This window comes from Hydra vulgaris, chromosome 12, assembly GCF_038396675.1.
Source record: "Hydra vulgaris chromosome 12, alternate assembly HydraT2T_AEP".
Classification (NCBI taxonomy): domain Eukaryota; kingdom Metazoa; phylum Cnidaria; class Hydrozoa; order Anthoathecata; family Hydridae; genus Hydra; species Hydra vulgaris.
In genome coordinates this window covers 66,922,371-66,936,728 of record NC_088931.1, presented here as the reverse complement: position 1 = coordinate 66,936,728, position 14,358 = coordinate 66,922,371, and the positions used below count along the sequence as shown (strand labels likewise).

The 14,358-nt window shown below is 27.8% G+C and overlaps 1 protein-coding gene across 1 annotated transcript in view; it reads left to right on the top strand.

The window, feature by feature from the left end:
- The first annotated feature begins 2,924 nt into the window (after positions 1–2,924).
- The window catches only part of LOC105844658 (balbiani ring protein 3), a 31,613-nt gene continuing 20,179 nt past the window's right edge, over positions 2,925–14,358 (top strand). Inside the window, exon 1 of the mRNA XM_065814199.1 lies at positions 2,925–3,187. Coding sequence (XP_065670271.1) covers positions 3,104–3,187 — 84 coding nt within the window. The 5' untranslated portion in view covers positions 2,925–3,103. The remainder of the gene's footprint in view (positions 3,188–14,358) is intronic.

Here is a 14,358-nt window from a genome sequence, read left to right as displayed (position 1 = left end):
AAACATCGACGAATACTCTCCTCCATCAAAGTTTTAATTTTTCCGTTTGTTTTTTTAAATTCCATAGCTGGAACGATTTTTTTATTATTAACATAAAATGGACTTGCAGTTCTTCGATAAGTTGAATTTAGTTTTTTTACCTTCTATCATGCACTGAAAGAAGTTTCAACCAATAGTGTAATAATCACTTTTACTCCTATTTACTTTTTGTTCAGAGCAAGTCTTTGTAATTTTAAATGACTATATATATTTAAAAAATGTTTATATGTTAAAAGTTGAACTCAGTTTTTTTTTCTAAACATTTTACTTTTAAACACTTTTTTTTTATAAATTGTAAACTATTTAAAAATGTTTAATTTTTGTTCATATTTTTTTAATTTTACATAAGAAAGGGAAGGTAGGGAGTATGTTAATTTTTGACGTAATTTTATAGGGAGTCTCTGAAAGTTTGACTATTTGTTGACAAGGGGCAGGGGGAGGTAAAAATGGCCGAAAAATTATTGACGTAATTAATGGACAGCCCCTTAATATAATGACATCACATTATATTATCATCTTCATTGTTGCATATAAGATGATAACATATTAGAGCAAGTATATTTCCATAATTTTTGTGCAAGTATATTTCCATAATTTTGCAAGTATATTTCCATAATTTTTGTCATTTGTTAACATGCAGTTTATTTCTTCATTAACGAAACTTTTTTAGAAAATTTAAACTACGATTTTGTTCGGGTTACTCGACATTCACGTATGTAATCTTGAGGGGACGAGGTTGGATAAAACCTCTAAAAAACACTTTTATTATATTCAAGACCATTTAATAAAACATATTCGTGATACTCTATTGAATTATTTTTAAAATTGTTCTGCGTATAATGCTATCCTCTAAAACTGCAAAAGTTGCGGTTTCTTTGTATAATAAACTTTTCTTTTTTTTTATTTATCGTATATGGAGAAATTTTTTAATCTTCGTGCAAAGCTATAATAAAATTAAATTTTAAATACTATGTGTTTAAGTCTATAAATATTTGTTTATTTGATCTACTTAATTTTATGACTTTACGAAAAGAAAAAAAAAAGAAAAGAAAAGCATTTATAAACTGGCTTTAAAACACTAGTTAAATTTTTAACATTTAATACTTTTATTTTGTACAAAAAGTGTCACATATTTTATGAAACCTACCAAAACCTATTATAAATGCTTGAACTAGTAAATGGAATAAATGGAATGGTTTATAACCTATTTGAGTTATATACATTGCCCCATATTTTCCTATATGTTTCTTAAACATTTTAAAATAATGAGTTTCAACTTATGTTATTTGCTTGAAATCGCCTTTTTTTTCACCCAAACAAAAATAATTGTTATTTTGTTCCCAATTTAATTCAACACATATTGCATTGTTTGTTTAATAATTTTTTTTATTTTTTCTTTCGTAATGTTATAAAAAGTTTGTTCAACCATATATATAAAAAAATATTATTTCATTAGATGAGGGTTTATGACGCTAAATTGCTCTATTTCTTTCGTTCACCCTGAAATTTATGATGCCAGTATCCATTATACCATATACGATTTTTGGCACGTATTATTCTTTTTGTATTAGAAGGTTTTAAACACGCAACAGAACAAGCGAAACTTTTTTACCCGGCTGGGAAAAGCACAGAAGAGTTTGTTATTCAATTCCAATATGAAATTTAATAATTATAAATCCGCGTTTTTAAAGTTTTATTAAGTAATTTTCAATATTAACAATTACTTAACTTGAAATTATGATAAAAGTAAATATATTTTATTATTAAAATATATTTACATTCATGATAGTAAAATATATCTACTATCATAAATGTAATGTATGCCATTATTTAACACCGTCCCACAGTGGGCCGGATATTAAACAAAACTATTTCGATCTTTTTTTTAATATTAAAACCCTTTAAATGACATATTGTAAATATGTCATTTATAAGGCTTTATAAATATAAAGTCATTTTAATTATAAATGGTTTTATAAATATATAGTAATTTATATTATAAATAGAAATGACTTTATATTTATAAAGTGATTGTTCGTCATTTAAAGGGTTTTAGTAAAAAAAAAGACCCAAATAATTTTGTCTACCATATATCTAATATCCAGCCCACTGTGGGACGGTGTTAAACAATGCCATACCTTTTTTTTTTATTGTTTACCCCAATCATATATCATATTCTATTATTTTTTTGCTTGTCATCTCAAATTATTTCCTTAAAGAAATATTTTGGGATTGAAACTCGTTATTTTTGACTTAAAAAGTTTTAGTTGAGATTTTATAGTATAAAATTCTAAGTTCAACTTTGGTAGTCAATAATGATTTTATTTGAGTTGTTATCCCAAAATACCGCGTAATAAAATAATTTTTTCCTTTCGAAATATTTGTCAGACTTTATAATTAATTATTTTTCTTTTACTAATTGTCGTTTTCTTATAAGTCGTACAGTTTTTATATATTTAAGTTTTTATAGACAATTCGTTCTATTAATTTAGGTACATTTTTCTTTTTTTCTGTTAGTCGCTTTTTTTTCTGTCATATATTATTTACCAAGTCTTTAGATTTTAGAAACGAGCTTTACTGAACTATACTTTTCATTAATTTATTAGTTTCAAATAATTAACATGAGTAAACATTTTTTTAGAGTGTCTCCGAAAATATTCTTTGTATTGTTATTATTATATTTAAATTATTGCTTTTAAATTCGAAAAGGTTCCCGACCTCTGCAATCATAAAGTTTTGATTAATTATTGAGTAACCTCCTGTGTATAGAAAAATCTTGTTAAAGCTAAAACCCCCCGATTTAATAAAAGAATAAACTCGTTAAAAGATTTTAATTATCTAACAATTGTGGGAGTTAATATAATTCATTTTATTTTTAGTTCTATAATTAACAGTCTAGAATTTTTCTTAAACGGCAGTCTTAATACAGCTTAATAAACTTGTGTTTTTTAATTTAACTTGGGCATATAAATATATAAAGAAAATTGTAACGCGTTTTTTGTTTTAAGAGTTTTAAAACTTCAGTTAATTCAATATGCTTACAAACTAAATAACTTTGACAATAATGAAATCAGAGATATCAATGATCAGGTTAATGGTACTATCTCTTTGTACTTTTGTAAGTACAAATGCTGATGCAACGGATACAGTAAGTTTTTAATTTACTTCATTTACCTTAATCACCCATTTTATTACAAAAATAAAAAAATATATATTGCGAATAAAGTTTTAGTTTTAAAAACATAAATCCAATATCAATCGTTTAGAGCAGACGTTGTTCAGGGTAACGGTATTTAAATATGACTCATTTTTCTTAATAAATACAGTGTGCCATAATAACCATGCTTCAAAAAAATATATTTTTAACCATAAGCATCCTTTTAAGCACATACAAAAAAGTTTTTATGTTTAAGATCGTACTATTTAAATTACTTTTTAATTAAAAAAATTAATATTTTTAATTTTGCTTTATTGAGATAAAAATAGATTTCTGTTTAAATTATTTTATACTTTATAAAAATAAAGTAGGTTAACTAGTTTATTAAACCATAAATCATATATATTTCGGTTAAGGTCACTGGTTTTTTATGATGAAAACTTTTAATAACGAGAAAAAATTTTTCTTATTATTAAAATGAAAAAACATAAATAATGAGAAAAAAATTTTTTTTTTTATACAAAAATAATTATAGAAGGCTTGGCTGTTATTTTTGTTGATAGTTTTGCTAAAAATTTTTATTAGCATTTTATATTTATTTCATTTTATTTGTGAGCATTTTAATTGAATATTATTAAACTTTTTACGCAGAACTCAATATGTTTATTGCAGAGCATAACATTGCTTTTTTAGCAACGATAAGCTCTAAAAAAGCATTATGAAACAACGCATTGGTTAATGCGTGGTTTCATAATGATGTTTTTTTAGAACTTTAAAACTGCCTTTTAAATTGTAGATACACATGTTATCTATTCATGATTCCGTTAAGTCTGTTAACAGAATTAGATGTTAACAGAATTAGATGTAATTTAAATTAAATGTAATTTAAACATTTTAAAATGTTTTTCATGTTGTATTTCCGCGATTTGAATTTTCAAAGCTCATCGGCATGAAGTTAACATAAAGGCTAAAAAAATATTTTCAAAAGGTTTTTGTTCTGGTAATTTTGAAGTAAATATGGTAACATATATATAAATTTTTTTTTTACGACATCCAAGAAAGTTACAGCCATTTTAATATTTCCTAAATATTTGTTTAAAAATTAGAACGCTCTGCTGCTATATTTACAACACATTTTTTACAATATTAAAAACTCATAAAAGTGGTTAAATTTTTCAATAATAATCCAGACCAGACTAATTTACAAATACTAAAAAAACCAAATGTTTATAGACATTTGTATAATTTTATAGTTTAAAACAAAACTCTAAAAGACCTAGAAATTGTTCACTTTGTTTTCACTTATAAAGGAACCAAATTGCTAAGACAATAAAGTTTTTTTCTTTCCAGATAATGTAAGTTGTAATATGGATGACTCAGCGCCAAACCAGCCTATACAACGAATATTTTGAAATAAGATAATTAGACGCAAAGTTTTAAAGTTTTTAACAGAAGCCACTAAACCAAAAAAATTAAAAGTAATTGCTATTCATTATAGAATATTCGTGTTTGCAAAGAAACACTATATAAATCATTTTTTAATATAAATTAAATTTTTTCAACTTTGTTGTATGGGCAGGTTTGACGCCTAACCATATAGCTGTAGCGCTATATTTCATGCAAAACCATTTTTTTTTTTACTTTAAACAGACTTAGTTTATTTTTAGTTAGTTTTAAATTATAACTTTATAACTAAAAAAGAATTATGTTCATTTATTTATTTATCAATATGTGTTTCTGAATTTTCGCCTATGTAAGCATTTGATATTCATATTAGAAAAAGAAGTTTAAAAATATTTTGATTTATTTGAGAAGACATTGCCTAACGTTTACCGAGCTGCTCATCCTGCCTCTACACCAGGATGAGCAGCTCGGTAAACGTTAGGGGGTCGGTGATAAGACCAATTATGTCTTCTTCTTGCCCCTGCTATTTGTATTCATATTATAGTTTACGACTTTAATAAATTTATATGGCAATAAAAAAAAACTTAAACGGGGTAAGTTGAGCAACTGTGTGGGGCAAATAGAGCAAACAATGACTAAATGAATATGCATGATATAGAACTTGGATAAATCATCAATAAAACTCTCGTTAACAATAAGTGTGTCTCTAACTTATAAATTTTGTATTTTAAATGCTTTAATGACGTAAGGGAAAAGAAAAAATTTAACAGTAAGAAGGTGTCATAAAATATAAAAATATTATTTTATACAATAATGTTGAACTTTGCAACCCGCTTTAAAAATTAATATTTTTAAAAATATATAGAGTTAAGAAGCCGACCAATTTTATTTTATAAAAAATATTATGTAAGATAAAAGCAATAAAGCATAATATTATCAACACCTAATACGTTAAATATATATTTAAATATATATTTAAAGTATTACGTATTGATAATGCTTTACGTTTTTTTAAAGTATTATGTGTTGATAATAAAGGATATCCTTTATATAATAACTTCTTTTTCAAGGCAATTCGTCCGCAAAAAAGTTGCTGCAATTAATTTTTTGGTCTGCTAATGAGAAATACTTGAATTAAACCCGTCACTTTGAAAAGGACATAAGTCCTAAACTTTTAACAGTTAGTTTATGAGTTTGAATTTAAAATTTCTGTATGATTTATGTTTTTTCTATAAAAAATAAAAATACATGAGTTATATGCGTTCTTTATTTATCTACTTCTATGTTTAATTTCTTTAGCAGACCTCTGATAATTTCTCAAAAAGACAAGTTCTTCATTATAGAAATGCTTTTATACGGTCATTTACGGCCATTATACAGCCATACAGATTTATCCAGAGGTTGCAGATTGTGTGTGGAGATATTTTGTTTACTAATAATTCCTAGCATTTTTTCAATTGATTTAAACACTACAAAATTTTAAAATAATGTTCATATTAAACGGAATTGCTCCTTTATATGCTTAAAAAAAACAACTTTTAAATGTTAAAAAAAATATTTCACATTACAACAAAGTCGCAAAATGTTTTATGGGAGTAAAAATCTGATAATGGAAGTCAAAGAAGAATAATACTGACCATAATTCGTCAATAAGAAAAATTCCACATTAGTTCCCTTTATGGCATTTCACATTAGGGTACTGCATAGTCATAACTTAAAGGCCGTTAAATTAATAAAATGCATTTTTTAAAAGATAAAGTAAACAACTTAATAAAGGTAACATTACTGTTAACTAACATCAAATAATTAACTTCACAAATGCACTAAGAAAAACTACATTAATTTAAGGTTATGTTTTTACATAAGATAAGTCATCGGTTACGTGATCGAATAACTTAAAACTCAACGACAAATGATTTTATTATCAACCAATTAGCCATTTTTCCCTGTCTTTTAAGAATTAGGAATAACGGCTAATTATAGTCAAAGGTCAGATAAATTTGTAAAATATCAACACTTAAGTGTCAGCTAAAATATTTTATAAGTATCAAAGTGAAAAATAGCATTATTTTTTTTTTTACTTTTTTTGGTCCAAAATAAAACAAGTTCCCGTACATCTTATTCGACTGCCGTCCAACAACCTTTTGTTGCGTATTGTGTTACCATTCTAATTCGTCAACTTTTATCCATTAGATGTGTTGTCATGCGATGCGTAGTTTTCGAGACTTTAATCGCCCAACTTGCCCCTATGCTCAGCTTGAACCGCTCTAGTTGAGCCTAGGAGCAAAAAAAGTTTTTTAAAAAATTTTTTAAATTACAAACACAGTAAAGGTGTTTGAAATTGGAAATATATTTTAGAGCATATTTAACAAAACAATATAATTGTAACATAAATTTAAAATTAACTCAAAATATACGTATGGAATTCTATTCTTACATTATTATGCAAAGTAACGTATTTTAAATTTCCGAGTAGAGGAGAGTAGGGTAATGGCGAACGCGGGGTTACTCCAAACATGGTCAAAACAGCATAATAAAAAATAATACATGACAATTTCATTAAATAATTTTGTAAATTTTTCTTCATGGTGAAATACACAATAATAGTAATAATAGTGATTTCCTTTTACCAGCTAAAAAGGGGTCCCATGTTCAGTTCCAGATGTGCAGTAGTGTAACGAAGCTGCAATTGTTCACGGTAAAATGATTCTAACTTTTTCTGACAATATCATGCAACTTTTTATTTGACAAACATTCCTGTTGTAGCTGTTATGGATATAAAACCACTTCTTTTGTTGTTGTTGTTGCATAGTACCATAACGAAGGAGTTTTTAACACGTATTATATTTAGGTGTGTTCGCAATTACCCATTGTAAGTAGAGCAATTCCAAATGCCAATGATTTTACTTTTATCCAAATTTTTTATTTTATAATAAGATTTATGAAAATTGCTTTTGAGTGTTTGTGACTAAATAGTTACAGTAAATAATACGCAATAAGTATGATCAATTTCTTATAACTGGTGTCTTTAATTCGCATTTCCGCTTAGCTGTTCGCTAATACACGACTCTCCCCTACATGCGATAGTGAAGATCACTGCTTATTATAGTAATCTCTAGGTCAAATAAGTGTGGAAACTTCTGACTGCTAGATTATTTTTTCTCATTATAGAAGTGACCAAGTATCAAGAAGCGAGAACCAAATCTTGCTTAAATTAAAAATACTTACTTTTATTAAATATTATTTGATTATTTGAAAGCCATTTTTAGCCAAAATTTTTCAAGTATGTAATAATATAGAATATTTTTGTAAAAATATAGTTGCAAAAAACATTTTTTTTAAAGACATTTTTTAAAATTCTAAAATAGCAACAACTAGGGGTGAGCAAAACCAGGATATCCGGTCCGGTTTGTTAAAATCACCTAAATATAATACGTGTTAAAAACTCCTTCGTTATGGTACTATGCAACAACAACAACAAAAGAAGTGGTTTTATATCCATAATAGCTGCAACAGGAATGTGATAAAAAGAAATTGCTGAAAGCTTTAACAATTATTTTATAAACATTGGAAAGACGTTAGCAAATAAAATAACTCAAAATAAAAAACTATTTAAATCACACTTAAAAAAAGTAGACTTTACAATGAATGAGTATGACTTATCTCCTGATGAGCTTTGAAATGCTTTTGAAACCATACAGTCCAGAAAAAGTTCTGGTCTTGATGACATAGACTCTAAAGTTGTTAAAAACGTTTATGACGTTATTGAGTATCCTCTAATGTATATCTTTAATCTCTCATTAAAAAATGGAGTTTTCCTGACCGCCTAAAATTAGCACGCGTAGTTCCAGTATTTAAAAGCGGAGATGACTCGACTTTATCTAACTACAGACCCATCTCCATACTCCCATGCTTCGCAAAAATATTGGAGCGCATAATGTATAATAGACTCTTTACATACCTTCAAAATCATAACATCCTCTACAATAACCAATACGGATTTAAAAAAGGCCACTCAACTGAACATGCTGTAATAAAATTAGTTAACGAAATTTTAAGTGGCTTCGACAAAAACAAACACACCCTTGGAGTATTTATTGACCTTTCAAAGGCTTTCAATACAGTGGACCACGAGATTCTTCTATACAAACTTTATAGTTATGGTATATAAAATAAAAATTCAAAATGGTTCAGTTGCTATCTAAAAAACCGTAAACAAGCCTTATTTTACAATAAAACATACACTCCCCTTGAAACCGTCACATGTGTTATTCCCCAGGGGTCTATTCTAGGACCTCTGCTTTTCCTAATCTATATAAATGACATATTTTTATCTTCCAGTATATTGAACTTCATTCTTTTCGCAGATGACACTCAAGCTTTCTATACCCACTCTAACATTACTACACTTTTTAATACAGTAAATCAGGAACTTGACGAGTTGATCGATTGGTTTAAAGCAAACAAACTTTCTGTCAACATTGAGAAAAGTAATTATATCTTTTTCACAAAACCATACAATTCAGACAACTACCATTAAAACTTCCAGATATTCTATTAGACAAAGTTAGACTAAATCGAGCGTTCTCAGTTAAATTTCTCGGGGTATTCTTAGATGAACATATTATCTGGAAAGACCACATTAATATATTAAAAAACAAAATATCTAAAAACATTGGAATAATGCATAAAACCAGATATATTTTAAATAATGCATGCCTTAAAAGTTTTTATTTTGCATTTATACATAGCTATATTAACTACTGCAATATTGCCTGGGCTAGTACCTACCAATCAAAACTAGATTTAGTATATAAAAAACAGAAACAAGCATGCCGTATATTAACAAACGCAAATAGAAATGCCAATTCTAAACATTTAATGAAGGAACTGAGAGTTCTCAATATCTACGAACAAAACATCTATTGCATTCTTTAGTTCATGTTTAAACTCAGAAATGATCTGGTCCCTGAAGCCTTCCATAACTTTTTTCGCCTTATTAATCACAAATATCAAACAAAATACTCTATCAAGAACTACTATATTCCGAAAACTTCTTTAAGACAATCTAAATTCTCAATATCTAGCAGAGGACCCCAATTGTGGAACTCATTTCTAACAAACAAAATAAAAACGATAAACTCATTCCAACATTTTAAATGCGTTGTAAAACAACAGCTACTAGACCTCAACATTAATGAAACAATCTCTTATTTTTAAAATTTTTTCTTATTTTTAAAATTTTTCCTTTTTCAATTTAAATCTTCTTTTTTTCTTGAAATTCTATTATATTACTTGCTTGGTTATTTAATGATATTCATTGTAAAAGAAGTAAAAAAAAAAAAATATATATGTATTATAAATATTTTATAATATTTGTATTTGGTTTATATTATGTTATATTTTGTCAACGACAAAAATGGGGCAAGATGATAAGATTATTGTCTTTAACTGCTCCAGTCATATATTTCACGGTAAAATGTTGTACAAACTTGTATTAATGATGACGAATATATATAAAATAAAATAAAAAATAAAAAAAAATAAAATAAAATTGGATTCGAATTTAAATAAACCGGGCAGAATATCCGGTTTTGCTCACCCATGGTTGAAAATTTTTATTAGGGATGAGCAAAACCGGTTGTCTGGTTCAGTTTGTTAAAATTTGGATCCGATTTTAACAAACCGGACCGAATATCCGGTTTTGCTCACCCCTAGCTACAACTTTCTATGACGTCATATAGTATTAAAATCTTTTTTGAAATCCATACATTTACCTAACAGCTAAAACAAAAATATTTTTAGAGAGCATTATTTGATTTTAACGATTACTTTTTAAATAATGGTAAATAAATATGGTAATTAATAAAAACAAATCAAACCTTCTTCAAAAAATTCTTCTTCAAAAAAAGTTCTTTTTAAAAAAATTGTCTTTAATTTTGTTCTTTTATGTTTGAATCATGTTTGAGATTTTAAACTCATATGCATAAACTTAAACAATTAAATATGCAATAAATATAGGTAATCAAAAGTTTAATAAGCCTTAAAAGATTTTTGCTTCGCGACCTTCATTGTTTTTTGTTGATTTTTATGCAACTCCACAAAGTGTTTTTGTTAGCACCACACATTGTCCGTGTATGGTGCTAACAAAAACTTTGGTGATTTCAATCTAAATTTATGATGGAAACGCAAATTACTTTTTGCAAATTATATTGGAACTGGTTTTTTACAGTCCAATCTTGGTCTCCATATTTCAGTTTAGTTTTGCATTTATAACTTATATTAAATTTTGTTATACATTTATTCTTTGAGAATATTTTAATGCAAAATATATTATGGGACCGTTTCCCACCGAGATAAAAGGAATTTAATTTTCTAAGTATTTTAAAACAAACAAAAAAAAAATCAAAAAAATGTTTAAAAATAAAGTTTAAACAAAAAGCGATTAATAATAAATAAGATTTAAAAAAAAGTGTTTAAAAAACAAAAGAAAGTTTCGAAGTAACGTTGTATTTATATTATAATATTAGGGTATGGCATATTAATATCATTATATTAAGATAATAAAGTTTTTTTTTAAAAAGTTTAACTTAACGAGTGCTTTCTGAGGCAAAACTTGACGCAGAATTGCAGCTAGCATGACAATTTAGGTTAGAAAAGAGCATTTTTTTCAAGATGACGGCCAAAAATAGTCAATGCCTTAAAATTAAAGCACCCAATCCACAACCAAGGCCTCCAATATCTCTTTTTATAGGATTTTTAGGTTGCTGAATTCAATTCTGCAATCGTTATATGCATACAAAGTATCACAAACCCTTATGTTGTAATAATCTGGAAATTTGGAATAAAACATCTTAATTCGTCAATTGTAAAACTTACCATTTTGATTTTTTCAAAATCAAGTTTTATTCGTTGTTGCTGTTTGATTTCGAGCGTTTTTGTCAAACTTAGATACGAAATTTCATTGATCAGCAGTTTCTCGTTGAGCAAGTTTTCTGTAGTTTTCTGACTTGTCCTACCTTGCAGGAAGGGGAGTCCTTGCTCATTTCCAACGTTTCTTCTTCTCCCCTCAAGGTAATTCTGAAAAAGTTCCACCGCATGTTTTTATGCAATTTTCCGTCTTTGCAAACTCCGACTCACATTCTAGATTTTTCAGTGGTGCGTGCTTAATTTCATCGTCTGTTCACTCACTTTCAAGATCGAGTCTTACGTACGTCATTAGAGTCTGGATTAATAACTGAAAAGCCTTTTAACTGTCGAATCAATGTATCTATAATTTCAGTTAAGATAGCAGCAAGAAGCTTTCCTCTGCCACAGTTTGTCAGCATTGCTTCTAGATTCTTTCAGTTGTGATGCACGCACACCGCTCCAGCTTGAAGCATACTTTTATATACGTTCTGATGCAGCTAGTACAAATTTGTTCTAGTTTTTGTCCACAATCCTTTAAAAAAGTCTTGGATTGATTGTCTCCTGGTTACGAACTCTTTCACTATTTCAACAATACGCTCTAAGCAATTAGGAACAAATCCTCTGAATCCGCAATACTCAATATTTTGAAGATTCATCCAGCCTTTGTATTATGTATATAACGATATAGAGTAACTAGTGTGACTTGGTGTCAATGTTCTCCGCTCCCTGGACCACTAATTTAATGTGGTCCACCTTGATATTGAACACCTTGTTGCCACTATCATCGGATAGTTCCAGCACCACTATTTCGCTTGCGTCATTATATGAGAAAACTTTAGAACTTGGATTTATCGATGAACGTCGGTTCTTCTTGGTACACTACCCCGCGATTTCGCAAGTTATAGTATTGCTTCTAGTTTTGACTGAACTATCCGTGTTCTTTGGCATGGACCGGTGTGTGTAAAGACCTCAAATGAAAAATCAGCGTTAAAGCAATAGGCTTTTATAGCATAATGAACGCGATGCTGGTCACGTAGGCACTTCATTCGGTCACCTAGGTAGGTTATTTATACCAGGATGACCGTGCTGCTGGTCACACAGACGCCTAAGTGATCAAGTGCGTGCAAACAAAGGCAATATAATTATTGAACTGATGATAAAGAACAAATATTTTAGTATTTTTGGTAATAAAATGTTTTTCAAAAGAAAAGACTAAATTCAAATATTATTAAAATGAAAAAAAGTTACTAGTTGTTGCTAGAAGACTAGCTAGTCATTAGCTCATTGCTAACTCATTTTGGACACGGTAAGAGAGACCGCGAAGATTTAATTACAGGCAATTTAAGGAAAACGGTCATTAATGGTTGGTAAACACTATTTAAAAATAAAGTAAAACTGTGTTTTACATGTTGCATAATAATGTGAAATGTTGCATAATATTCCTTACCTACTACATTACAGAAAGTTTATTTTACTTTTACAGTTTTGATTTATTACTTTATTATAATAAAGTATAAACTTTTAATTATTATCATGCTCATATTGTATTTTGTAATTGGAACTTAACTGTTTGAATATAGCTACCAGAGCCATGGCTGGCTCCTCCCCCCCCCCCCCCAATATGGCAGGCATTTTTATGAACTTCGTAGTCCTTATGAAAGGTTTTGGAAAAGGCCTCTGAACACCTGGCCACAGCGCAGCCACCACACACACTGGAATCTTTGATCGTAATATGACTTGATTTAAGACTTGACTTGACATGTCTCTGAATGACTTGAGACTTGACTTGAGACTTAACCTTGTGACTTGAGACTTGACTATAGACTTGCTCAAAAGTGACTTAAAAACAGTTCTTGTGAAATGTTGTTGTAAAGGGCGTTGCTATGGTATTAAAATAAACTACTTGCATGAAATTCTAATTTTTAAGCATTTACAGAATAGATCTAGGATGTTTTTCTTCTAGGATGTTGTTTGAAAAAAATAAATACAGTTTTAAAAAATCGATTTTTATGGTATTATTTACCTATGAACCACCTTAATATTAAAAACTTTAAATTTAAACTTTGAATCCGAGACATTTAATTGTAATCGTTTAATTTCACACTAAATATTTTAAAAGTATTTCTTTATCAGCAAACTATTTTGAAATCCTTAGCACCTGTGTCTTAGAACAGTACAATAAAAAACAAGGAAAGCCAGTAAAAAAGTATTGTTTACATAAGACTGAGACAAAACTAAACACGTTTTGTTTTTTTTTCGCAAAAAGCGCCGCAAAACAAAAAAATGATTTAATGATTCGTAAATAATTGAAAACATTGTGATGCAGTCAGCAAATACTTTAAAATATTTATACATTTTTATTTTCAAATTTTATTATTTGGAGTTTTGCTAACTTTTTAAGTATGATATAAAACTATGTTCAGTTATAACTCTGTTTTACTCGATTCCATTCCTATTGATAACTATTTTATACAACTTTTTATAGTTATATACTATAATATTTCAAACTTTATCTAATTTTACATTGATTTTAAAGTAGATTATAAAGCAAAGTATAGAATTAACATAAAATTACGGTAATAAGATTTATGATCATAACATAATGATGACTTGATCCAATTTTTTCTAATAGCTCTTTTTTACAATATAATTTTAATCATTTATTGTAAAATCGCCTAAGTTCGGTCACATTCATATCATTTTTTTCTGAATTATTGTTAAATTGTATTGTAAAAATTAAATTAATAAAAACTTTCGATAATTTGTTTCAAACGAGAACTGCTAGTTAAAGTGAACTTTCAAAACCATCTCATAAGTTCGGTCACAATATATATTCCATTCAAAACATC